Source organism: Zonotrichia albicollis, chromosome 6 (assembly GCF_047830755.1).
Source record: "Zonotrichia albicollis isolate bZonAlb1 chromosome 6, bZonAlb1.hap1, whole genome shotgun sequence".
In the NCBI taxonomy this organism is placed as follows: Eukaryota; Metazoa; Chordata; class Aves; order Passeriformes; family Passerellidae; genus Zonotrichia; species Zonotrichia albicollis.
In genome coordinates, this window is record NC_133824.1 from 8,626,715 (window position 1) to 8,654,635 (window position 27,921).

The 27,921-nt window shown below is 33.9% G+C and overlaps 1 protein-coding gene across 5 annotated transcripts in view; it reads right to left on the bottom strand.

Annotated features, from left to right (window-relative positions):
- PPP4R4 (protein phosphatase 4 regulatory subunit 4) overlaps positions 1–27,921 on the bottom strand; it is a 64,609-nt gene that overhangs the window by 7,619 nt on the left and 29,069 nt on the right. For 4 of the 5 annotated variants that reach the window (XM_014264511.3, XM_026791150.2, XM_074542422.1 and 1 more), the window contains 20 exons: positions 27,195–27,342; positions 26,448–26,521; positions 25,349–25,455; positions 22,774–22,881; positions 21,198–21,319; positions 19,535–19,657; positions 17,238–17,407; positions 16,089–16,208; positions 14,554–14,631; positions 13,661–13,744; positions 12,371–12,553; positions 11,554–11,659; positions 10,644–10,791; positions 9,998–10,142; positions 9,091–9,132; positions 6,981–7,056; positions 6,479–6,559; positions 6,057–6,150; positions 5,552–5,622; positions 4,652–4,787 (listed from right to left, as the gene is read on the bottom strand). In XM_014264511.3, the coding sequence (XP_014119986.2) occupies positions 4,652–4,787; positions 5,552–5,622; positions 6,057–6,150; positions 6,479–6,559; positions 6,981–7,056; positions 9,091–9,132; positions 9,998–10,142; positions 10,644–10,791; positions 11,554–11,659; positions 12,371–12,553; positions 13,661–13,744; positions 14,554–14,631; positions 16,089–16,208; positions 17,238–17,407; positions 19,535–19,657; positions 21,198–21,319; positions 22,774–22,881; positions 25,349–25,455; positions 26,448–26,521; positions 27,195–27,342 (2,216 nt within the window). Of the gene's footprint in view, positions 1–4,651; positions 4,788–5,551; positions 5,623–6,056; positions 6,151–6,478; positions 6,560–6,980; positions 7,057–9,090; positions 9,133–9,997; positions 10,143–10,643; positions 10,792–11,553; positions 11,660–12,370; positions 12,554–13,660; positions 13,745–14,553; positions 14,632–16,088; positions 16,209–17,237; positions 17,408–19,534; positions 19,658–21,197; positions 21,320–22,773; positions 22,882–25,348; positions 25,456–26,447; positions 26,522–27,194; positions 27,343–27,921 lie in introns of those variants that run through there. The other variant, XR_012580708.1, reaches the window with a different exon arrangement.

Consider the following 27,921-nt stretch of genomic DNA (forward strand, 5'->3'; position numbering starts at 1 on the left):
CTATTTTGGCTATGCCAAAAGTCTGGCACATTGCTCTGTGATTTCTAGCTGTTCTGTTGACCACAAGGTCATTTAGGTAATTTCTGGATTTTTCATGCCTTAATTTTTTATCTTTAGATATATTGTTTTCAGTTTAAAAGAGCTGTATATGTCAATTAAAAACGATTTGTATCAGACAGAAATATTTCCAAGATGGGTGTAACTTTTAGAACTCTTGGAAAAACTAATTTGCATCAATATTTTACACTATCATTTACAAGTAACACAATATATTGTTCTGTTTCACTGCTTTAAAACTGCATATATGATATGATAATATATCAGTGCCAGGATACCTACTAGCTCCATCACAGAAATGGGACACAAAACACAAGCCAGTCCCACTGGAACTGGGAACTTTCAGCATCTTAAATGCCATGATGGAAACATGATTAAAAACTGTAAGTAACCAACTCCAAATGTAGCATATCAGTGGCAGAACTATTTCATCTTGTGCTTAACTTTCTAAGCAATTATATGACTAGATGAAAGACATTAGTTTAAGATACTTATCTTAAACATATAACTGGTACATGCATCAAACTGGATGTCTTATAGGTCAGTTGTGGGCATCTTATAAAATACTGATATTTATTTAGATTTATTGTTGCATTAAAAATTAACTTACTAATAATAAATTAGAATTTTATAATAATAACTTAGAAAAATATTTTTATGCAACAATAAATCTACTCCCTCTTTTTAAAAGATGGAAAACCTGTACCACACATCCTTAAAGAAAGTTTTGATTAAAAGTGAAATTATCAGCCAATATTTGTATGTCTATAGGCAAGATGCAAAATACTTAAATGCTATATATATATATATATGAAGTGGATCTATTCATTGACAAATCTATAAAGTTTCTAAATAGTTTTAAATAATTGCATGTTGAACCTTTTCAGTCATTTTACAGCAATATAAACTCAAGCAAAACATCTTATATCTAACAATCTCATAAAACTGAAAACATTCAAAAGAATATAATAAAGCTCCATGGCCTAATGACAGAAGATCACACTGCTTGATAGAACACAGTGTTCATGATTTACGTCAATGTCTGCGCTAGGATGATTCATGATCTAACTGGCAACTCTTCAACAGAAAGTCAGAAAAACTTCTCTGCTCTGCATATTAAGCAAGATCTCTTGTGGGACAAAGTACTCAACCAGGGCTTTTTCTGATTCTTTCCTGTCCATCAGGTACTTTAAGCAGGTAGTCTTGTCTTTGTGATTCCCTCATTAAGTTATATGGGTGCTGCTTTAGCATAATTCTGGCATTTTCTATGGCCTAAGTATTACCTAAGACCTAGCAACTGACCCCTACACTAAAACAATACTTCCTTGTCACCTGCTTGTGAGCACTGGATCATGATTTACTTTTTTTTTTTTTTCTTGCAGCTGTGTTATTTTCAAAAAGAGATAAAACTTTAATTGGCACATAATTGAGAACTAGTTCAAACTGAATGTTTGAATGCATGAGTGTGGTAAGAAAATACTTCAGTTCTCCACCAAAGTAACTCTGAGTTTTGAAAGTTTCCTAGAGCACTATCATATATTGAATCAGAAATTCTTCATCCCTGCAAACTGCACTATATTGTCAAAAGTGAATACTTGCCAATATTCTGTAGAGCAATTTTATGGGAAATATTAGGCTTAAGCCATTAAACAATATTTAATCCAAACATATACCACTTCAAACCAAGAATCATTAATTTTATCTGTTTATACTTTAATTATTGTGTTACTGCCCACATATTTACTTAGAAAAAGAAACATTTTAGAAGTTACCCTACTCAAGCTGCAGAGCCAGGAAACTAAAAATTAGGTCTTGCCAGAATTGAGATGATCAGTGCAAATTTTAACCAGCATATACATGAATCTGCATGATGATACATTCTGAACAAACACTCAATTATTGTTTTCTCACCTTAGTGAGTTTTCTGCCTGAGTCAGTCCACTAAAGGTGGTGCTCATTTATGAGCATCTATTCAATTGTACCTCTCACTGTACAATTGTCAAATTCTTCTCACAGAGTCATTTCTGTCAGCTGCTTATATATTTGGATATCATATTTTTCCATCATCAAACTTAGAAAATAATGCTTCCTTGAAACTGATCTTTTTGCTGTTTTGTTGTTGTTTATTTTTAATTTAAGTGTGCATATATTTAGCACCAGGCCTGATTTCCTGAGTAAAAGATAAAAAAGTACAGCTAAACATGTGTGTGATTGAATGTATTTACCACCAGACATTCATGTATCTGTATCTCTTAATATATCCTCATAGAGCTGCTTCATTTTCTTATGAAAACAGTTAAGTATTGGGTCAGTTTACAAAAGAGAAGTTGAATCTACAGCACAGCAGACATTAGATCAGCTTGAGAGATGTCTTTTCCCATAAGAACACAGAATACTAAAACTTATTCAGAACTAAATGTAGGACATCCTAAGCTTCCTCTTCTTTTCCCAAAAATGTTTTTTTCCCCCGATACATCCTCTTTAGCTTCTGACCCCATGCAGTTCAGGGACTTTCTGAACCAGACAAAGCACCCAGATCACTGTGTTTGATCAGATACCTACTTTCAAATACTCTGCTCTTAGGGTATTCGTTTGGGAATGGTACACAGAGACTTGAAGCTGTGTTTCTTACATCCCACTCTCCTGCCTGAAGACAAAAGTGCAAACTGCTCTGTGTGAGCCTTTTCCCATCCCTTTGTATTTAAACAAAAGATATCAGTTTTATTTTAAATGAAAGATAAAAAAACCTTTGAAATTTGGAAATGTTTTATGTGATAAAAAAATATGTCTAACTAACCTTTGCACCTCACAGCTTCGTGAATATTAATCTATTAATTTTCCCCAAATCCTTGTGGCACAGCAAGTAATTGGAATTTCTACAGATTGCTAAAAATATTGACAACATTTGAACTAATTTTCTGTTTTTTAAAGTGAGGAAAGGAGGACTTCAGTGATTAGGGTGAAAGAAAATGAGGTTTTGAGCACACCTAATTTTTTAAACTATGTAGCACTCCATTAAATTTTATGTTCTCAAGATAAATGCCCCATTTACTTTAGAGATAACTGAAAATGTCAGCATGTCTACTAATCTAACTGCTGACTTTGAAATGGTGCACTTTGAAATAAGTGACCCCCTAATGATCACCTACAGAAAGTCTGAAGTGCTGAGGGTGGTACTCAGAGAAGCCATTAGATGCTGGCAAAGACAGGGACAGAGGGCAAAGTGATTTAGCACCTTTAAGTACTCTTCCTGTGAAGCCACTTACTTAACAGAGGCCATCTGCATTCACAACTTACCTTCCAACCTTCTCTACAAAATAAAAGCAGTTTTAAAAACTACAGGTCACTGTGCAAGCTTGAGTTCATTCCAGAAAACAGTTTATCTTGTAGAGTGAAGACGGTAAAATTCCAGCAGAAAAAAAAATCATGTACACAAGGAGCTAAATGAATATTGTCCTGAGAATTTCTTATTTTGTTTGTTAAAGTTTTTAGTGCTTTATATTGCAATTTAGTAATTTTATTAACTTAAAATCCTGACTAAAGCTGGCAAGATATTTTGGTTTATTTTTTAAAGGAAACTGAAAATACAGAAGTGGAAAAATGTGTTCATCCAGATATTTAATTCACCAAAACAGATCATCACTATTGTTTCCTCTCTCTACCTAGCAAACCAGTATAAAATGTTTCCTCTTTCCTATCTTAGCTTCCAGCTGTAGTTTCATTATACATTGAAGTCTGCTTTCCCAGACTCCCTTTCTTTCTGTAGCTGGCTCCTTCCAAGGCATTCTGCCTTGACTTAGAATGCAAATCTCTGCTAGCAAAGAAAAGTCTCAGTTTGAGCCCACAAAATTGCAGCTAGTCCAATGACAGTAATTTAGTTAGAGTGTAAAAGGAATCTGCAGGGAATTTGCTGCTAGAGTCTACAGGGATCTGGGTGAGTATGTGTCACAGTGATTTTCTATGATTTACAGTTTTAGCACAGGAGCAAAAAATACATCTTTGATTTTGTTCTTGCAAAATGCTGAACAGCACTGGCTGATGTTTAAAGGAAAGCAGCCTGAGGGAGATGCCTAGCATTGATTTTTTGGTTTTTTGTAAATGGTAAGGCAAAGGAGTCAGCATTAATAACAAATACCAGCACCAGTTCATTGTAAGGCTCAAGATTCATAATGGAATTGTTACATAATGATAGAACATATATAAGTCCACAAAATGAAGGAAAATCAGAAACTAAGTAGTCTAAAAATACTTCTGTTTCTCCAACTACAGGCAGCCAAATCACTGTGACTGTAGTTATTACACATCAAAGGCACTAACCTTCACTTTTTCCCATTCCACCCTCTCAATTATATACCAGTAAATGCAAATATGTGCAGGAGAAACAATGTGGAAGACTAATTAGAAGGTAATGCCATCTTAGAAACAGTTACAATTACATACATCACATTTCTACCCTGCTATTTTAGTATTTCAAAATCCGTGTGCAGAAAAAAGTATAATAAATACAGGCCTAATTTTTTTTTACATGGCTCTTTTGAGTTACCTTTGAAAATGTTACCCCTAGGCTCAGATTAACATCTTGTCAACAACTTACATGCTCATCCTTCGGGTCTGACTCTCCTTATTGCCATTGCTCTTCTGGTCAGCTGAGTTGAATAAGTTGCGAGAAGAGCTGGAAGGGAAGGCAGCACTCCCACTATTGCCAGCAGCGTGAGCCCTGAAGGAGTCATCTGAAATACACAGGGGCAGCTTAGACAAAGAACTTTTTTGAAAACACCACACAGAAAGTAAACAGAATAAACTGTTTGTCCCGTGACAATAGTGGCTTATTTCCTATGGCACTAATCCCAAATTTTAATGGAATGGTTTCTACTTAATATTTCTGCAAGTATTTTTATTAAACAGTCCCACTAAATAACTGGAATACACATTTTCAAAGAAAATATTCATATATTTAATGTATGTAAGGAGTGTGATTTCTTAGGCCAAATTTTAGCTGCTTAAAATTTAGCTCTTTAATGTAATTTAATTGCCTAGTGGCTAATGGTAGTGAATTGAAAGACAGGTTTCTCTAGGAAGCCATTCATCTCAATCTTATCTTTAATCATCCAAACTCTTTAAAATTTAGTGTACAGAACTCCAAACAGTAGTTTCTCTCTCTTAATTCAGTAGAATTTTTACATAATATTCATTCTCCTCATGTAAAATAGGTGGGGAAAAACTCCAAACTCAACCTTTTTATGATACCTGAAATTCCAACCAGGACATGGAAAACTCAGTTTATTTTTACTATTTTTAAATGTAAATAAAAACAAATGTGTAGGAGAAAAAAAATCTGAAAAATACACTTACTAGACTAGCACTTAAATGCCCATATAAATTGGATACCTATTATTCTGCTTTCTTTAGGAGAATGATATCTTAGAGTATGCCTGCCTAATGGGCCCTATTGGCAAAAAAACTGAAGTAAAACACATTCTAGTAACCTACTTACCACTGAAGGATAACATACAACTCTTTCCCATCCCTGGTACTGAAGATGTATATCCTGTAGCAGAACTTTTACTTTAAAAAACAAAGCAAAACAAAACCAAATTGGTTATTTCCAAAAGTGTTCCTCTCAATTATATCATCCTGCAGTTTAATAGTATTGGAGGTTATTTCTGAGTTTATATGAAGAAATTAAATGAGAAAGTTGTGCTGAAATGTCTTTAAGAAATGTATGAAATTAGATTTAGCAATTCATATGGAAAATTACTTTTAATATATGATAAAAGGAGACATTTATTAACTTAAAAGGAATTCATAACCATTTCTAGGCCTCAGCATGCCTTAGATGTTTCTTCTTCAGTTAATCAATTAAACAGAAAGCTGAAAACATAAGTCACAACTCAGTGAGCACATCACAGCTTTCAGAGATCCATGAGCATTCACTTCATAAGAGCTGACTATTAGCAAACATTTGCCTAGGAGGTAAGCAATGAAGATTATAAAGATACTTAGGGCACTTGTCTATGTTGCTGTATTTTGGATGCAGTACTTGAGTACTGAAAGATTGGCTTCGAACCAGCTTGGATTTTTTTTCTTCTTTGCCTAAAATTATAAAGAACATTTTTTAATATGAATATTACATTTTCTCAATAATTAAGAACACTTTAAAATATATTTTTCTGTCAATCTATGGTAAATGAAGGAACAAGATTATTTAAATACTTCAATTTAAAAAAATAAATCTTAGGTGACTATTTATATATTACAGAGTGAAACAAAACTAAAAACCATAGAAAATACATTCAGTTCTATCTTTTCCTCTGTGCAGTAGGTGTAACTTGGGTCCAAAGATGTCAGCAGCAGTTTTACTGGGGTTTAATCTGATGATGTGAAATCAAAGTGTTTCAGTGAGTTTTTGAACTCTTCTTACCTGCTGATGTACCAGAAGAGCTTCCAGAAATAGAGAGATTGATACTTTTTGCCAACACTGATGATGTTTTACTGTCTCTACCTACAAAAAAACCAAAAAACAGTCCAGTAAAATCCCTTCCCTCTTAAAACTTGAATTTTTATAAAAGAGCAGACATATCAGTCCTGGAGCAAAGAGTAATACTATCTAATCCAGTGCTACTAGCACTTCAGAAATACCACAGACAAGTACTTACACTATATCCCAAAATGAAAAATAACAGAGAACTAAAACTGTAATGTATTTTATTAATAAAGCCAAAATAAATATATGTGTTATTATCTATTATACATAATATGAGGCCTTTTTTCATAAACAAAGTCATTAATACATAGAAACAATTTTTATATCCAATTTCTAAATCTGTTTATTGTATATAAGTGTCTCTTTCCTGCTCCTTTCTCTACTACCTTTGTAGAAGAGTAAAGCATGCATAAACATGTACACAAATAAAGAAACTTACGTTTCTTTTCAAACATTTTATCATTAATATTTGTAGATCTTCCTTCATTTTTCTGCTTCTCTTTTTCTAAGTGTTCCTAAAAGAATGAATAATTTTCTTAGATATTACCCAGATGAAAGTAAATAAATGTGTTTCCAAGTAACAGTTCATTTCTACTTTCCTGCTCTACAATTCCTCATGAATGTCCAGAGAACCAATTAAGTAATACAGAAAGAAATCAGGGTACATATCTCATTTTAGAACCACAATCTGAAGAAAGCTCACATCTAGAACTTATAATTAAAATTATGCTTGGCTTTTGGCATTTTTTATATTCAAAAAGATACAGACATTGGCAGCTGGCAATGTAAAAATTTTCTGTAACACAGACACCCTGAAAACAGAACAGGCAACACTTTTATTTCATACAATTCAATGAAAATGTTTTTCTTAGATTTTAAGCTGTGTCACATATATTCAAACTTTATAAAGATCTAAAATTAACATCTACAGTTGATAAATCTTTATGACAAAATCAACTATGTAAAATTGTTCACGTTCATGGAATTTATTTGCCCTTCTGTAATACTACTCAGCCTAAAAATATATTCCATTTGATGAGTAGATATCACACCAGCTTCAAAAAACTATACAATATTAGCTAATATTCTATACCATTTTCACAATAAAAGTTAAGTGAACCATAACTGCTCTAATCTATATTTTTCATGTCATTCTAATTACTACCCAGTCAAGAAAAGAAAGAGGTAATTATTTCAGGTCAGGGTTGCTGGAAAATAGTTCCTACAAAATCAGCTACTAAAATGAAGGAAACTTACTAACATATTCAGTACTAAAATCTTTTTTAAGTGGGTTGCATGGCTCTTCATAAGTTTGGGACTGCAACATGTCCCAGTTCCCTGTGTCCCTCTCAGGTTCCCCAAAAGCATCACAGACAGTGCTAATGAGGCCTTTGTGATACAGAAGGGCTGCACATATTAGTGGCCTATACCATAAAAATTCAGGTGCTTTTCTAAACTGCAGCTGTAGAAACAGGGCAAAAATTGATATCATACAACACACAGTAGCACAGGAGGCTCTTTTGCACCAGGCAAACACTTTCAGCATTAACTGTATCTACCTGCAGACTGCCTGAGCCAAGTTCAAGACTTTGAGTTGAGTGTGTGTGTGCAGGTCTGAGAATCCAGCTGGCTCAGGACACTGAAGTGGCTGGAAATCTGTGGCTCAGGTATATTTGCTCATACTGACCTGCAATACCCATTGACATCAAAGTGGACCACAAAGGAGGAAACAAGGACATCTTTGGGACACTCCTGAATCTCTTCTGGTTCACTACAAAGAAGTTTATTTACTACAAGTCACAGGAACCATACTAACAATTTTAGGATCTTCTGAATCCTGTCAGCTGCTCAGCTTCTCCCACCTCAGGCTGGAGGGGAGGCAGAGACAGGAGGACTGCAGTGGTCCAATTTAGGCTTTGTGGAGATGAGATGAAGATATAAGCTGTGTGCTGAAGTGCCTACTGCACCTTTTGCTTTTCTCTCTTTCCTGGCTAATTGGAAAGCCTGTAACACAGAGCATTCTTTGGCTTCCTTGGGACAAAAAAAGTTACGAGATTAATTTCTTTGCCTAGGGAAGCTGTATGTGAACTCTGAGGTGTTTCACTGGTCAGTTTATCATGATATGCATGGTATTTCTCAAGAAACTCAAGTGTGCCTTTCTAATTGATACAGCAAAATTTAGGTAGTAAAGAAAAAAAAAATGTTACATGTTACTTTGAAGGACTTAACCCTATTATTAAGTATAAAATGAAACCACAGAGAGATAATGAACCTATTGAGCCTCTCCAAAATACAAATTTCCCCTACACCTTAAAATTACTGCCTCCTTAATATGGAGCTAGAAACTATTTTAAAATAATTACAGTGTACTGATAAAATATACCATTTCCAAAATGAGATGTTCTTGCCTTTCTTTTTCTTGATCCAATAAATCATTTTCGTAAAATCTTTTCTGAAACTTCAAAATGAAATCAATAAAAACAAAAAGTCACTACACAAAAATGGAAACTAAGAGTAGCTGGTAAGTATTAAAGTTAATAAGTACTTACAGCATCTACAGAGATCTCCATTCTGTCCAATTCTAACACTGTCTACAAAGGAAATGAAACCATTATTTATTATTACTCTACAGAGTGTCATACCATGAAGTAAAGAATTGCCTTTTCTTCCTACATATTTAAAGCCTATGCTTTTATTTTTATGGCACAAATGCAGTTTAAAAGCATCAGAGAGTATTCTCAGAGCCCTGCTGAGACTCACAATGAATAGATTCACAGAATATCTGTATGGAAGTCAAAATACACTCAAGGAAGCACCACAGCAAGAACAGCTATAGCACAGGCATAGGAACCAGGACTGAAAAAAGCAACTCAGGAACCTGTGTCTAACTCAGAAGGTTCCACACAGGTGCTCACCCAGTCTCTCTCCTGCAGACTGGTCCTGTAAGGAAGCCACCTACTTGAGCTATTTCACTTCATGGTTTCTAAATTTGAGACTAAGCATGGACATTTTGAAAGATGCACTTTTTAAAATATTCGCATTAAAAAGACATTTGTAGCATTTCAAAATCCTGCAAATGCTTTGTCTGTATATTGAAAAATATCTAGTCTAACAAGATATCTCTGTCTCACAAACCTGATGAGTTCTACTAGAATCAACGTTCAATCTTTCTCTAGTATTTTTATTTAATAAATGGTCATTGAGCCAAAATCCTGAATTTTAATCACTACAAAATAACTGCAATCTAAGTAACCAAGGAAACATTAACACTCCTGAAATTCACAGAACATACTATACTACATCATCTTTTAATTGTTCAAAATTACATAATAGAGAATGGAATTTTTTATCTCCTGTTCTTACATTGCGAAAATCCACAGAAAGCATAACTTTAGTCATCTTAGCTTTCAGTGATAAACCCAAGATTAAACACTGCTTAAAAAGAAAAATGCTTACTCTTTTCACAATAGTCAAGACATCTTTGTCTTTCTCTTGACACAGAAGTTTCCTTATACATAATTCCAGCTGCTGAAGTAAATGTTTATCAGTGGGAATCTTCAGAGTAGATTTGACTTTTGGCAATAAATAGCATAGCTTCATTCTGCAAAAACAAACAAACAAACAAACAACCCAAATATTCACTTTTTGATGCAGATGTTTAATATATATTATTAATTCTCAATGTATAACATGCTAGCATTTGACACAAAATAATTAGATGGTCTAATTTTTCAGAAGTGATTGTTACTTATGTGTTGATTCCAGACATACTGTTTTCAAAAAGTCTCCACAGATCATGAATACAGACCATAAACATCTTTGGTTTGTCTGGGTTTCTTTTTAAATCTAAAAAAATAAGGAGACCTCTGGATTTTCCAAGTGATGTGCACACCTAACTTTATCAGTTACCTACTGCCCTGCTTCTGGGATTTTCTAGCACCATTCCCACACTCCCCTGCGTCTTTTGTACTGGTCATTCTGAAGGCTCTTTATGTTTTCACTCAAGTTCCATTATTTAAGCAAAATATAAAACTTTTAACAGTATTTCTTAATATATTATTTATAGCTTTTTTTCCTGTACACTGCTACATATTCTACATACCTGACATTTGCCACTGGGTCATGGGTAAGTTCAAGCACAGGTAAAAAGAAGTATTTACAGAAGAATGATTTTGAAAACAGTTCCATAATGAATTCACAAGTATCTAAAAAACGAAGTCTGTTCCAGTAACTTTTTCCTTGGCCCAGTTCTGAAAAAAAAAAATATTGCATATATTATCCGTCAAATTTTCAATGTCAGACAGAAAACTTTTCACAGGCTGACCTTTGACTTAAAAGATGATAATCACAGGCATCAAAAGACATATTCTCAGCCTATCTCAATTCTTTCTTTTAGTAAAAAACTAACATTCTAAATTCAATCAATTCTGTCAGTGAACACTTGAAAAAGCAAAAGAACAAGGGAACTAGCTACAGTGTTAACAAAGTCCTGTATGCCTTTCAAACCATGTCACAGGAATATCAAAATTACTGTGTGAACATCAAGGAATGTTAATGAGGATTGTTAAGACTCCTAAGCTATCTTTAAAACACACAGCATACACCAAAACATCAAATATAGGTGACTGATTAATAAATTAATTTCTGAGACTTATTATGCTGAAGTCTCTAGAGAATTTTACTTCTACAGCGGAACTCTGTTTTTTATATTGCTGCACCAACAACTTAGTAATTTTGGCTAAAAGAAGTAGGGCTGGAAAGGTCTTGGCATATTATCAGTTTCTGCACTGCCTCTTCCCCAAGCCCTTTCTATAAACTTATATAAGCTCCAGCTCTATTCCTCACATATGCACAGTACATTTTGCTGGTGATAATATGAGCAACTGAATGTTTTCTAAGCATAGTCCCTCCGATGATGGAAGGAAATTACACTGAATAAATGTAACTGTAAACAGATCTTCAGCCAAAACTAGCTTTCATTTCCCAGTAATGGAGGAAAGATCATCTCTTACGTTCGATCAGTTTCTGAATAACCTCGTGTCTCTGTTCCTGTTTGCGATTGTAGCGCAAATAAACGCACAGAGTCCGAGCTGCTGCTTTCTGCACTGGCAGCACATTCTTGAAAGAAATAAAGGAAACACAGTTAAATCTATCTGCAAGAGTATGACTAAAAACTTCTAGAGAATTAGAAAAAAATAGCTAAAAAGTAGACTAACTTTATAAATTTTTAAATAGATGTCATAATGCAAGACAGAATTAGGAAGTTTGGCCTATTCATGAAACACCTGCTTTTTTATTCCTTCTGCCCAGTTTGTAGATTTAACTATTTCGTAAGCACCTTAAAATATTCCATGTCTGCAAGGCACCTTCTGTATTGCAGATGTTAGAAATAAAATTCACATCATCTTCTTTTACAACAGTTTTATTCTTCAATTAACTCAGTAAAATTTCAGACTAGTAGCTCTAAATGTAAATTTACTTTAGAAATGCAGAGTTCTTTCATAAAGAACAAACCAAGGTATGGAATTGGGAAAAACAAGGCATATTTCAGAGGAAAAGGTTTTGATTTAACTAGAAACAAACTGATGATGAGCACAAGGAAATGAAGAAGTCTTGGGGAGGAGGAAAACTGTCAATCCAAATTTTGCCCCTCAAATGGGGGCAAGTTTTCAGCAAAAAATCTCATAGAAATAATGACAGGGCTTGATATACCATATGAAAAGGATAGGAATTTAATATAACACAGGAAGAACTACACATAGCAAATATCCAGTGGTCTAACTTGCATTAACAAATCAAAACAAATGAGAAAGTGACAGGTGGGCTCACATTTGTCAAAATGATTGTCAACATCCTGTGAAGAAAACGGTAATAGATCTGATCGCTTGATATGATATGAGGGAGACAAGCATATTTTTGCAGTAACTTCTCGTGTGTTCTCCATTTTAAAGAAGTCGCTGCTCTCTGTTCTGCTGTCGTTAATGCAGGAATCAAGTCAGGAATAGAGAGTAACTAGAAACAGAAAGATAAACAATAATTTTACATTTTCAAGCTGTGTGTCTTGTCACTATACTTAAAAAGAAAATCACAACAATAGAAGAAGGGAAGACTAATACAAAAGGTATTTTAGTACCTAGCTAAATACACTTTCATCTCTAATCCCTTCTCCTGACAAAGGAAAACTAAACACCGTTCTCTTTGGAACACACTTTTACAGATATTAAAACCATTACACCAACTCTCCTCAGCATTCTCTTTCTCAAACCAAATGAATCCCAATTCTCTTTTATCCTCTTAATCTTTGCAGTTATTGTTCTCAATCCCCTAATTAGTTCTAGTAGGAATTAATTTTAGTAGGAATTGTACACCTTTTCTCAGTAGAAGGCAAAGAATTTTTAGTAGCCAAGCTAAATTCCCTCTAATATTAAGAAAAATAAAACAAACTGCCACACCTGACACTGCATTTGCTATATGTTATATATATTTACAGCTGTAAACAACTGACAAATTCAAATTTTTAAATTACACTGTCAACTTCTTCACGTACAAGAGAATTAATATCTTCAGTTCTTATACTACTGCAATATCTCAATTAATCAGACATTTAGGAAGTATTCTCAAAACCAGCATCCTTTCTGTTCCATCTTAGAGGTGAGGAGTCAGGGAATAAACCATCATCCAGAGACACATACAATTAAATTAGAAAAGATGGGAGCTGAGTACAGATCTCTTAATTCAGTGTCTTCACTTCAGGAAATAGATTTCCTTCTAGCAGAAGCCTGAAAATGGCACCCATGAGCAACTGATACATCAATATGAAAAAATTTAAAACAGGTATTAGCTATTGATCCCTTAACACAAAACCAAGTTTTGTTTTCACTTAACTGTGGTTAATTAGAAAAAGAACATGTATAAACTGTTCATTTTCATATTAACTCTAATCTTTCCAAATTTTTTAATGTTAAAGCTTATAATGTCAACAATAAAAAAAAATTGAAACTTTGTATCTCTTCAAAGCAGAAACTAAACATGAAAGCCTCTTCCTACAAAATTTGTCTAAAATTTCTTACTACCCTCATTTAGAAAAGAAAATTTGAAAAACCCCATGAGAATACCCACCTTGCTTTCTGATCCATTGTTTTCTCCTCTATTAGTCATTAGTTCAAGGATTTCAGGAAGGTGACCTACTAGGGCATCTAACACCTATTTAAAGAAAGGCTGCATGAAAGAGGTCTGTAAATTAACTCCATTTTTAACTCTCACCAACATATCCCTGCTGACACCTTTCAAGTTACTGCTCTCTCATATTGAAAGGAAAATGGAGATTAATTGCATTGATTAGTTGCATTAATGACTGATATTTTAATGCAGTAAGTAATATAAGCATTACAGGTCTCAGTTTTTATGTATGTGATCAGACAAGTTTTCTAACTGGAGTAGTCTAACTTGCTACCAGAGAAACCAGTATCAGAGGAAATGGTGGGGTTTTTTTCTTGAACATGTATCTTTTTTACATCCTAAAAAGTCTTACTGTGCTAACTGCAATATAACTGATTCATGTTCTATGCAAGTTACCATGGGCCAAAACTCTTTCTGAATATTTTGATCTTCTAACCATACACAACTTCTTAATCTCCTCCTCAACTGGACAATAACAATGAAACAAAGCAAAAGACCTTGAATGCTCTCAACTATTATTTTAATATAGTACCAAACCCAAAGCTTTTTAGAGTTTGCAAGGTAATAAATAATATAGCAATTAAAACTAGTTAGAATTACTATTTTTAAAAGCTAATAAATTTAGTGTGGGTTTACTAAATTCAAACACCTTCCTATGTTCCTCCTTTTTATTCACAGAAGGCTGGCGTCTTTATGCAGAGTCTGTGCAACAGAAGTAAAAAGCTGTTAATAATTTCAAATTGTTACTCTACTATGGTAGTGAAGAGTTATTAAACATGAAGATTATCTGCCTCAACGTAGCAAGCAAAAAAGTTCCAATAAAAGTGTGTTACCTCCAGTGACTCATCCTGTAATAGCGTAACCAGTTCTTTATGTATTGTATACACATCAGAATTTAAAAGCTTAGCAACCTAGAAAATGACAGAAAGATAGCAAGGTGAAACATTCTTTAGTTCTATGGCTCAACACTGCTTTCTTACTTTACAGCAAGCATGAAGAGACACAGAAAAAAGTGTTTAATATCAGCTTCCTAAAGTTGTGTACTTTCCCACGGATCACATTAAAAACAAGCTTATATAAAGACCATGAGACAAGAAACAGGTCTATTATCTAACTATGAAACCTGCTTTTGAAATTAACTCTATTTCACATTTAACAAGAAATTTTTAGGCTGCACTGCAAGGCTAGAAATTTCCTTGAGGAATATTCAAATGCTGTAAATTACGAGAGTTAAGAGTCAGCCTGCTGTATAACTTACAGAAGATGAAATGCAAAATTTTCTTATCCTGTGCTGGATTTTAAGTTTCCCCAACCTTCCACCTGAAGTTTCCATTCCTTACTCCTTTTGGTTTTTGACAGTGACTCATAAGACTCAGAGATTCATAAGTCTCATGCAAATTTTTAAAAAACACCAGCAGTCCATGCTATTAAAAAGCTTTTATAGCAAGCATAACACAAACTTGAGGAATGAGATTTTTTTTGCCCCAAGAAATATTTAGGTGATTTTTTTTTAATGCTCCTTTAAGCCAAGTGAAAATAAGAGCTTACTTCCAATCAAGATGAAGCTTTAAGAAAATGGCTACAAGGACTTATATTTTTTGGAAAGTAATCCAGCTAGCAGGGAATGCTATAAATTACTCATTTTTGCCTGTCAGGTGGTTGCCTAGTTAAACTGTTAAAATTAAATCAAAAAGAACTAAATGTTCATTTAGAACAAGGTATAATTTTACAGGTTTTTTTAAATGAGCTAAAATACTTTCCTTATATTCAGGCAGTACCTTAATAGTGCGATGCAGCTAAAACAAAATATTATGTAGAATTGATGCTAATTTTACAATTTCAACAATTATGCTGGACTATCATTAATTAGAACAAGATATCAATAGGCAATGAGAACTGAAAATCCATACATCTTTCTTACAATGGTGAAAATAAAGCCATTTTCCCCTTTATTGTTCATTTAAGGTTTTCAGCAAACTGCTTAATTTACCAATTTCCCCAGCAAAAAAATGGGATCAAAGCTAAGCTCAAAGACTGAAATACAAGAATGTTATGAAACACATTTTAATTTCTGGAATTCACTCCATATAGTTAATAATACCTATGCATTTGTATATTTTTTTCATTGCTCCTTACAATCTGACCTAGCAGCAATCTCTTGTAGACAAATGTCACACAACTTAAATAAAATGATGTTTGTGTATATGGGCTATTACAGAGATTAGAAGGAACCGAATTCCCTTGAAAAACTAAATAATTTCAATACATTTTCTCATCTCTTTTTATTTTGGTTGAATGTAAGCTTAAAGACAACAACAAAATAAAATAAAACCATGTGAGCAGTAACAAAGAACCATTGTAGACTTACTTCAAAGAAATTAATGGCCATGGTATATCTGACAGGAACTTCAGGGTCATGACAAAGGCAGAAGAATATAGAATAAAGTTCTAAATGGAAGTTCTTTGGATCCACAAAAACAATCATGGCCTGTGGAAGGATAAAGTCCTTTTTAAACTATGCAGCTAAAGCATGACACTAGCAGAGGCTTTCAGATGAACTTGAGAGGCAGCATGTTGTTATTTTACAGAGCAAGTGTGGAGGTTTTGTTGGCCTTTTTAAAACACCAGGCAAAATCTAGAGTTGAGAACTAAACTGAATTTATTTATCTTCCAGACATGCTGCAGGCTGTTTTTTGAAGATAAAGACTAAAACCATGAGATATAAGACTTCAGATTTATAAATACTGCTAATGTTTCTGTACTCTAGCAAAAACTGCAAATGTATACTTCAAAAACAAAGAATGTTTCAGCAAGCAGCAAAGCAAGAATCTGAATTTCATTATGATTGTGTTTGTACATACCTTGGTTTTGCTCAAATAAACCAACAGATGTCTACCTACATTTTTGCCTTTTTGTTTGCCTTCAAAAGGCAGAAGAAAAAATAGCTGTCTACTGGCTCTTGGTGCAAACGTTTTCATTGAATACAAATACAGAATGTCACAATAAAAAGTAGATTTACAGAAATATGACTGGTGTATTTAAAGACCTCACATAAAATTGAAAAGACTTTCTGTACTCAGGCAGGAACATGACTAAAACATCAACCTGAGCATTCAGTTTCAATCTCCAACTCCCTAGAATGATGTGACACACAATGAATGTGGAAGTGTAGATTCAAGTGGGTTGAAACTGGGGACTCTCTTTCACAGACCTTTTCCCAAATCCTTTGTGCTAAGCATTTGGAAAAAATGTGCAGGAAAGAATAAGACCACTAAACTCTCAGAACACCATTTCCTCAGCCCAAATTTGCCAATAGTTTTCTGAGGCTCTGCAAATAGTAGTATTTCCTGCTAACTCTTTTGCACAAGGTCACTAACTGAAAGTTTGCAGGAAAGAGCTAAAATCTAGCTAAGAATGAAAACCTTGGGAATAACTCCTCTATCACTTGTGTAGTCCTATTCAGTGAACTATATGTACAACACAAATTAATATTAAACCTTAAATTAATATTACTTACTGGGAAATTGTAAGCACAGTTCTTCCTCACTGAAATATACTTCTTTTCCTGTTCCAGAGTTTGCAGATGTAGTTGATTATCATTATGCCCATTTTCCTGCTGTAAACCCAGTGTGGAAAGCTTCTTATAAAATTCCAAAAACCGCAAGTGCTGTTCAGGAGTAAAAATGCCTCAAAAAAAGAAAAAAAAACCAAACAAAACAACAAACTTTCCTCATTACAAATGCTATTAATAATGTACCCAAACAAATCTCACTTTAAAATCTATCAAATATCTTGATTTTATCCCTCCTCTTCCTCCTACCCCCCTTGAATCTAGCAGAGTATAATCACTACACACAAGTACTCAGGACAAACTGGAATGTAATTAGCAAGAAGAATTTGAAAACTACAAGTACATTAGTAATAACAGAATAACCAAGAAAAGCTTCAATTTTATATTCCAGAGGACAGGGATGACCTATCATTGACTGGTATCAAGAACGCTGAAATTCTTAAGAATTTTTCTTTTCAAATTCCACTAATATCATAAGGCTGAGTACAATTAATAACCCTGACAGAAATTCAAGCTTCAAGTAGAGAAACAACAGGTCAGTGGATCTTAGACAAGAGGTTTTCAAAATGTGCAGTCAGATGTGCTTCATTCCAGTACTCAAAGTACTAGTTGTTGAAATCTTAAATAACAGAATAGAAAAGGGCTAAAGTGGTACTTATATTTAATAGCTGGAGACGGAATGGACAAGCCATATAATTATGTAAATCAGGTTACTTTCACATGTTTGAAAGAATTGAAACAAACAAAAAAAAAGAAATCTACTACTAAATACCAACGTACACACAGACACATATATCCCCCCCAAAAAAATAGCAATATCCAACATGGCAAAAGGAAAACTTGTCAAACTGATTCAATTTCCATCTAGTATGGAATAACAGGACCTGTGAAACAAAAGAGGCAATAATGATCATGTCTTTCACAACAAGGGAACAGGAATGATAGATTAAAAACTATAAAAGTGCTCCAAAACTGCTTGGAAAAACAACTAGGAGAAAACTACCCATGTACTAGTGATAAGATAGGCAATGGTATAAAGTAAGTTCTATCCTAGTTGTGGTACTATTTGGTATTTTCATTCTGGATGCTACAGAAGAGACTTTGCTTATTCAGCATTCTGAAAGCATCAACCAAGGGCAGAGACTGCTTATTCTTCAGAAAGACAGAGTTTAAAATGATCTTCAGTAACTGGACATATGGTCCTAAAACTTTATACTCTTATTCCATTAGAATAGCAGTAAGGTACCACGCTTAGCCTGATCTGCATCACCTGCACAAGGCCAGGAAAGACTAGCTGCTAGATTTTTTTAAAAAGGCAATTTTTCATACTGAAAAATGTGAACAGCTATATATTTGGCAAGATGTGGGAAGCAATCCTTTCACTTCATTCAACTGCTCTAAGGCGTAACACTTTGAGAAAAATATGAACTTGTCAGATGGAGTTCAGAGGTGAAGAAAGATCATGAGTTAGTCATTCAACCTAGAGAAAAGAAGACTGGAAAACATGATAAACACAGGATGGACTGCCCTAGCTCTCTGTCTCTGAAAATAACATTTTGACACTGTGGAACATCCATTTCAAGTAATCAGCAGTGAAGCAATGGTCACTTTGATCATCTCTAACATAATCATTAAGGTTCATTTTAAAGAGCTGTAGGAAAGATCAAAGGTTTTAAGAGTCTAGGGGGAAATTATAATGTAAAGCCATGATTCTGTGCTCTTCCTCCACAGGTAATACATGGTGGGCAGAATTATCAAGGAAAGTTGTGCTGTGCTCAAGTGAAAATTCAAGCACAGATTTTGGGTATAAAAGTAATGGGCACAGATTTGGCCTCAGCTGCAGCTGGGGAATTCACATGGCATGTCCTTTCTGCCCTGAAATTCTTTACGGGGCACGCTCTGCACTGTGCCTTAAAAAGGAGATCAAACACGGAAAAGAACAAAGTTAACATCATAATGTTTTCAGAGGTTTCTAGTTTCAAAAATTCTATCATCCAAATGACAAGCTCCAGAACACCCCAAAAAACCAGTCAAACCAATAAAGATGAAACACCATGTTTCCATCTTTGACCATGTCTAAACAAAACAAAACCAATAATAAACAATATGTAGATGGTCACTCTAAGAGGAAATTTCCAAAATCTAACTAACTACCATTTCATTTCCCCCCCCCCATTCCAAGGGGTTCAAATTCTCCAATCTTCCCTCATGGTTAAGATTTTAAAAAAGAAATTAAATCATACCATATAATCCATTACAGAGTTTCCCTAAATGGAAAGATAAGGAAACTAGGATAGATTCATCTGTTTTGAAGGATTTTTCACAGAACGATTTCACTAATGGGAGAACAGTTTGACTCCGATCATCTGAAAAACAAAAGAAATTTGTAGAGATAGCCATTTGTCAACATTTTAAAAAGAGCACAGACACTGAACTACTGTAATAAATGGATAAAAATTTCTTTTAACATTCTCAAAATTACTTCTGGCAGGCACCCACTGAAGGTTCAAAACCAGAGGTAGAGAGAATGATCCTAAATTTAGTACCTTTCCTGTTATGTCCATTTTTTGTTTGTTGTTAGTGAGAAGGCATCCCCAGTAAAGAATGAGGCAGAGAATAAATAAACAGCGACTACCTTCTCCATTCACTAAGAATATAGAGAGAGAAAGAATACTGCAGTACTCCTACAACAAGATTTCCTACAATAGTAGGAATACAGGGAGATCAAGACTGAACATGACTGTGACAGTAAATAGAAAAATCAGGATATTCTGTACGTTAATTTTTTAAACCTACTCAGAAGTGTTTCCACATCTTTTGGTATACAATAAATTCACAGAGAAACAAAATAATTAAGGACACAGGAAATAAATTAAATCATTTAGAAATTAAAGCCAAATCCAAACACTCTGTGTCCTTATAAAATAAATGAGCAAATGTTTGAAGAAATTTATGTCTTTGGACTTATTTTAAATAAAATCATTGTATTAAAATGTTTGAGTTTTAAAGGGATAATGACTTTTAATGGCAGATCAACTGCAAAATTCAGCAAATAATTGTGCCTGAACAAAGTTAGATTGGCCTGAAGAAATATTTTGATATTGTGGGAGAGACACTCTAGGATGTAATATCGGGTCATCTGCCTTCAGAAGTGTTCATTTTCTAGTTCAGTCATGAAAGCAAAACCGACGCAAACCCAACTTCTGGAAACATTCCTTAAAAATCTGTAAATAACCCTGATTGCTTTCTCTAAGCTTCTTACAGTATCTCAAAGCAGTAGTTACAGCAGGGGGTGGGGGAGGAGGAGTGAAGAGTGAGAGGTGCAAAGAGAAGCACAAACTTGATAGCACCAATACAGAGGCTCAAGAACTAGAAAACTAACCTACTATCATAGTTACTGATATAAACACTCACTGCTAAAAAATCCATTTACAGTATTCTCTCCAAAGCTATCCTATATTTTTCTTTTCTTTATCCACACCTCTATATGGCTTAAATACATATATTGTAGTAGTTCATCACCAAGTTGCTGTACAGTACATTTTTGTTGAGCTAACACCTTGTATTTGGTGTACTGATAGCACTACATTAATTAATTAAATACTAGCAACACAATGTTCCCATAATTTATGCAGTAATTTTACTCATTCTATTTAGGTGTATTATATTAGAAACTTGGAATATGATAACTGATTTCATGGACAACTAGCTCACCTCCCTTAAAACTTTCTACATATAAAGCACTGCAAGACATGAAATATATGGAAATACAAAGGACAAAGCAATAAACAAAATAAAATCAGAAATGTCTGAATAATGCAATCGGAACACAAAGGATTTAAATAAAATTTTAAGATGCACTAGAGCACTAAGAATTGGGCTAGGAAGCCTAACTTGGGATCTTACCTGCATCAAACATATCAAGCAGGTTCACCAGGGTCTCAAAAGCTGCCAGGCGTACACTGCTGCCCTCATCTCTTGCCAGCTCCACCAACTCAGGAAGCACCACAGTTTTTGTTAGTTCTGTCCTGCAACGTGAAGCAAGCAGTCAAAAGAAAATTTACAATGAAACAATACTGCCACTGCAAAACAGAATTCTGCCCTGAAATACTAATTTAGATATTTTTTGGGTAGTCAAGAAGAAAAAACGGACCAAGTTCTAAGGAAATTAAAGTTCAATAAAAAACCTCCAGACAATCTCAGGACTTTTCTTCTTTGTCAACCAAGGAAACATGCAAACTTTATATGCAGAACTTCATCATTAAAAAAGCATTCATATTAGCTCAAAATAAATTAGAGAAAATGTAGACCAATAAAAAAAAAAATCAAAGGATTCCAGCTATTTCACTGTATCACTAAGAAAATTCCTATGATCAAATATGCTCAATATGATGGTCCAAAGTCAAAATTTAATAAATATTAGCCATGTTGGATTGAAGTGTCTGGAAATTTTACAAATCAAAGATGAGCCTCCTGCTCAGAAAAAATGCCATTTCCAACTAGTCTAAACACTGACTTTTGGCCTTAGTTTAAAGTAGTAAAAAAAGGATTCTGCTTGTCCTTTTTTGCCTTGGTACGCACTGACCTGCTAACATACTGCTGATAGTTAACTCTGGGATGCTGAAATGAAAATGCTCAAAATATCCCTTCCAATCAGACTAAAGCAGTAACACCTGCCCCTTTTTGTAAGTCAATATAAACAATAATCCTTTCAAATGTTTATAATCAGCATCAAAATGATTTGCATCTTACAGAGTTTATTATATCTACAAGCAAATCAAGAGATGTTAACAGTGCTCTTCCAAGAAAATGATTAAATATTCAAATAAAATTATGAGAAAATAACAGATCATTTAGTGGCAATAACACTAACTAGTAAAAATAAGTATTTGGACTGCTGTCACATTATACCTTCAATATTTACCTGAAAATTTGGTCATGTCTGTTTAGTTATTTTTTCATTTACCTACTACCTATTTATCCTCAACATGATACACTGGAATAGCTTCCATACTGAAAGCCCTCAATGTCCAATCTCATGAGATTAAATCACCCAAAGCACTGAGAAGGAATTAAGCAAAAGAGATAGAACAGTCTATGTGAATACATTAATGCTAAAAATAAAAGCTGGTGAGGAAAGAATCAAAGGAAAAATACACAGGAAAGATCACTAATTGATAAGAAAGTATTTAGCCCTATGAAACCCACTGTTCTAAGCTGGTGTAAATTACCAGTAAAGCTGTCATTTGCCACTGCATAATACCTATTATTTTTTTAAACTTTCAACTCCTAGTATAAGTGAAATTTAGAATAAGTGAAATTAAGTTCATTTTAAAGACACTAAACAGAATTTACAACACATCTGCACATTCCAAATTCATAACTGAGTATGCATGAATTCAGCAATTTTAAAAGGAGATTTTAGGCTGACATTTTAGAGAAATATTTTGCATTTTAGATCAGTCAGGCAAATTGCACTCACCCTATTCCTCGAGCTACATGTTCCAGCTGCCGACACATGCAAGCTCTAACTTCATATTCCACATCCTGGCACAGTGATTTTACCAATGGAAGCACCTCTCTTTTAACACTAAAAATGTGAACATTTTCTATTAGTATACAGAAAAAGAATATATAAAATCTATTGAGTAATACTGAGCTTTACTCACATATTATCTGTTTAACCCATGTATTACTAATTTATCACACACAGTAAAGGATTTTTCTGATAATCAGCCATTAGAAAAGAATATTGTACACTGGATGCAAATATGTGGTATAAAGAAAGAGGAAAAAGAATATTTACTGTCATTATAATTTGCTCATATTCATCTATTATTTCTTATAAAAGAAATAATTTCTCTACAAAAATAGTAGGTAGGCTACTTTAGTAGGATGCTGTCCTCATTTAATAACTTCTAATCTTCAGTACAATTTCTGAACAGCCACTGAAACAATAAAAAGATTATATAAATGGAAATGCAAATCCCAATTAAATGTCTGTAATACCTCATCTTTGATTTGCAGGTATCACCCTAGACATAATTAGGAAGAAAGGAGAAATAGAATTTAAGATTAAAAGCTTGAATATTTCAATGCCTTCAGGAAAGTAGACCAAGTATCATTCTAAATCAATGGCAGATACAAAATAAAAATTTTGATTCTTATTTCAGTAAAAACATATTACAACTAGGCAGAATCAGTCATTGTGTTTCCTTTTACTGTTCAAGGTTCTGTCATAATTATTCATAAAATATTCCTATAAAAATCCTTATGTTATTGCAAAACTCAAGATAAATAATATGTAGACACTGACAAGCAAATTTTCAAGCCAGCTTGCACAGCCTCTATTCGTTTCAGTGGAAATTAATTTACTTCTTACAGAAAAAATTTAGCCTCAAGTTTCAAAAATTGCACAGTCTTGGAAGTTTGGAATTTTAGAATACACTAAATTAGGGACTACATAAAAAGTACTTTTTAACTTGGAACACTGGAGGGAAGAAAAACTAATGTTCCATGACAAGGACAGGATATTAAAACAAACTAGGAATAACATCAAATACAAAGTTTTTAATTATAGCATAATTTTATGAAGAAAAACTGTGCCATTCTGCAGAAGAAAGTGAAGATATGCTTATACATTGCCTACTCCTGAGGATGGGTATGTCTTCTGGGCCTGTACCAAGAGCCCTTCTGAAAAGGGAATGAGAATGAGACCTGAATTTTACTCAGTCTGCCACATTCTAAACCTGAGGACCCAGCTCTGAACTGCACTCAAGAGCTCTCTACCAGAAGGACAAGATATCCCAGAAAATTCTGAGTTATCTTCCTAAAATGTAGTGGCTGTGCAGAAAAAGTGCTAAGACCTGTTTACTGAAATGTGGGGATTCCTGCTTCTGAAGAGCAAGGAATCATGTTGAAGAAACACCACAGAAGATGTGATTGTTATGGCTACCAATTAACACTACTATATTTCACAGAAGATTCCAAGTAATCCATAAAGTCACTTATTTCCATGAGACTGTAACATCAAATAAATAAATGCAACTGCTATTCTGACAGAGTCCTAAAGATTTGGAACATAAAGATTTGGGAACATTCTCAAAAAATACTACTCTACCATTTTCATTAAATTTTGCATGTTCAACAAGTATATATATATATACATATATATACAGCAAATGAAGATTTAGATAGTTTCCTTTTGGGTGCTTCTAGCCCTTTTTTATTGAAGAAAAAAACCCAACATAACCTGAAGAAATTTATTCCTAAATGTCTTATCATATTGGCCTCTTCTTCTTTTCTGTTATGCTGAATTCTTACATTTTGGGGCAGATCAAAATCATTGTTAGAGTGGGCTTCCTCAACTAGACAGTTTCTGGGCATTTGGTGGCCTACAGTGGATTTCTGTTGTAATTCAAAGTCATGTTGTGCTGGATTGCCCAGATACCAAACACATTTGGGGAAGTGGTCCTGCTATCACAGGCCTGGGTAAGCTGACCAAGGAATGGAGCACACCAACTGCTTTGGGCAGATTTGCTTCCATCATTGCACTCTATTCCATCCAGGCTCACAGGCACTGAATCTAAGGGCTGGAAAATATCAGGGAATAGCAGTAGTTCCTCATATATCTACATTTTAGTTAGGGATAGGAAAAAAACCCATATCTACATGCTAGATCTGGTTACATAATAAAAAGTTAGGAATGGAATTACTCTTCCTATGACAAGAAACTCAAAGGAGATGAAGTTGTGTCTTGTGCCTGTAAGTTTGCAGAGAAATCCACTGTGTGACTTATTTTTTAGTAAGAAAAACAATATGGAAGAATGGCCTGAAAATGGTATCCATTCAAATCTGTGAAAAAACATACAAACTCAAGTTATAAAATGATGAACATCAGCAAGTCTAAACATGCTAGTTAAATAATGAAAAGTATCTGTGAAAAAAAGTATTTCATTTTTGCAATTAAGTCTACTTTTCTTGTAGTAATTTGTGTCCACTAACAGAGAAATACTCGTTTACACTTTGGAATTAAAATATATTGACAGTCTACTTACATATGAGCTTCAAATTTGTTAGCTACTTTTCCCATGATTTTACAACTAACTAAGCGGGACTGAAGTGTTTGAGAAAGTTGTGCTTTGGAAACAAGTGGATTCAGAATCTACATGGAAAAAAAAGAAGAAATATGAGTGGAAAAAATTGTGAGCATCAAATAAATTATTCCTCTTCTTAAAAAAAAATCTATAAAAACATGTCCCAAATGTCATTAACCTTTTCACTGAATTAATCAGTACTAACAATAATGGCACTTATGCATATCAATAGTCAATTTTGTTTTAATTACATCTTTTAAATTACATTGTAATTAGATTTTGAAGGTGACTAGAATAATTTCTCTGTTTTTGTTCCAACCTTATTTTTTACCCTTTATAAGTTGAATTTTTAAACAGTTCTGAATTTTACTCTTATTTTAATGGGATTTTTATACTACACAAACAATTGTTTATTTAAATCTCCATATTGTTTTAAATTATAAACACAGTCAATATGCCTGTTGCAAAGCTTTTGAACTTAACAAAATACGAACACTTAGAAGTGAATAAATTAGCTGACTAAAGGGGACTGGCATTATAACTTAGTGACAGATTTTCTTCTTTCTTTCTTGAGCTACACAGTGAAAAATGAAGAGTGTTTGCAGTGCACTAGAGTTTTGGTACACCAAGAGCTACTGGAATACAACAAGCAATGGACCTCTAGCATTCAGTTCCATTTAGCAGATATTGGAATTTTAGTCCAATAGTAAACAAAATGTAGTTTCTTCATGAAGACATAGAGTGAGATACTACCCTGTAAACCAAAACAGGATGCAGGAAAATGTACTACTGAGAATACAAAGTGCAGTGGAAATGTTACAGTGGAGTGTAAATAAGTGTAAAGTAAACTTTATTTGCTGAAGAACACTACTTTTTTTAAGGTGACCTTCCTGTCTCGCCTTTTTGCCCATTTTTGCATACTCTTACAGTGTGTTCCACAACCACTGCCATTTTCACAGGTATGGAACTGCCACAAATCTGACTGAGGTGAATAAAACTTGCAGGGAAATACAATCTTACAATTTTAGTATTTTTTGTGATCATGAGAAATCAGTATTACCTCATGTCTGACAGTTTCTTTTGGTAAAGCTTCTATTACAGCAAGAAGAGTTTCTAACCATGCATTGCTGACACCTGTTTAAAAGATATGAATTATATGTGATGTCTTATATTGTACATACAACAAATAAACAAAAACATGACCCAGTTTTACAAAATTTGCTGTAACTTTTTACACACATCTTCAAGGAGCTATCAATCTGAAAGTCACCATATTAACATTCAAGGCTTCAGAGTACCAAGTAGGACAGGTAAGAAGCAAGGTCTGACCCTATTTCTTTTCCTTTCCAATTCCTATATAAAATTAATAACTACTCAAATTGCTTTTTAAAGCTAATTTCCCTAATTTCATTCTTTTCTTACGCCCACTGAAACATTCTAGTTGCACAACAGTCCTTTTCTTTCCTTTGTATTCTAAAATTAGTGTCAAAGAAATTAAGGGAAAATAATCAACACAGAAGAAATGTCAACCATCCTCCCCCCATTTTCTCAGCCGCAAAATGTTGGTACTTCAGGAGAAGCTCAGACTCAGAAACAAGTTTGGGATTTAATCCTTCAGACAAAGTGAGAGGGGTTTTTCTGCTTCAATCAGAATTACATTCAAATATTAGTATGAAAGCAGTCATCATGCAAAAATCTTATCAAAGTCCCAGTGACTGCACTCACTGTTGACACAGTATTGCAGGGTCACTAAGGAAACAGAACATGTGGAGGTCATGAGCCATCAGAGTGGCTGTGCAGCCCTGACCTGCATCTCTGTGTTCCAGGTTCTGGAGAATGATGTGTAGGAAGGAGTGGGAGTACGTATGAATGGACACCGACTCCTCTTGCAGAACAGTCAGAAAAGAAACAGCAGCTGTTAACTGCATTTCCACTCCTGCAACATGCAGAACCTCCTGTACAATTACAAATTATAACAATTTAGAGAGTGAGGCAGAAATGTACTGAAAGAACATCCAAATTTTTACATTCACTTTTAGAATTAATGTGCAACAACCAGGATAAACTACAAAATTTGCTGTAAAATTATTTTCTCTTAACAGCAATTTATTGCAGAGATTAAATCTTCTTATGATATATCATGAATCTTCTAAGAAAAAAAAAGTTACTTATAATATTCTTTGTGACTTAAAATTTCATCAATGCAATGTGTGGATTCTTCTACTTTACAAAATGAGAGATAGAAACAGACCAGCCAACAACTGCACTCCTCTTGTTTATGCACATGAATTAAAAATAAGTATTTCATTCATTCATTCAGTAGGAGACACTAAAATAGCAGAAGGCAATTTAAATTTCATCCCTTGACTAACAAGGAATGCAAATAAAAAGTACATATATATAGTCTTAAGAATAAAGCAAGATACACTAGAATATTTATCTAGCTAACTAAACATTTGTATTTCTGAGCTCTGACACACAAGAATGTCATGAATTAGGCTGTCTTTAAAATCATCCACTCAGAAGTTAAACAA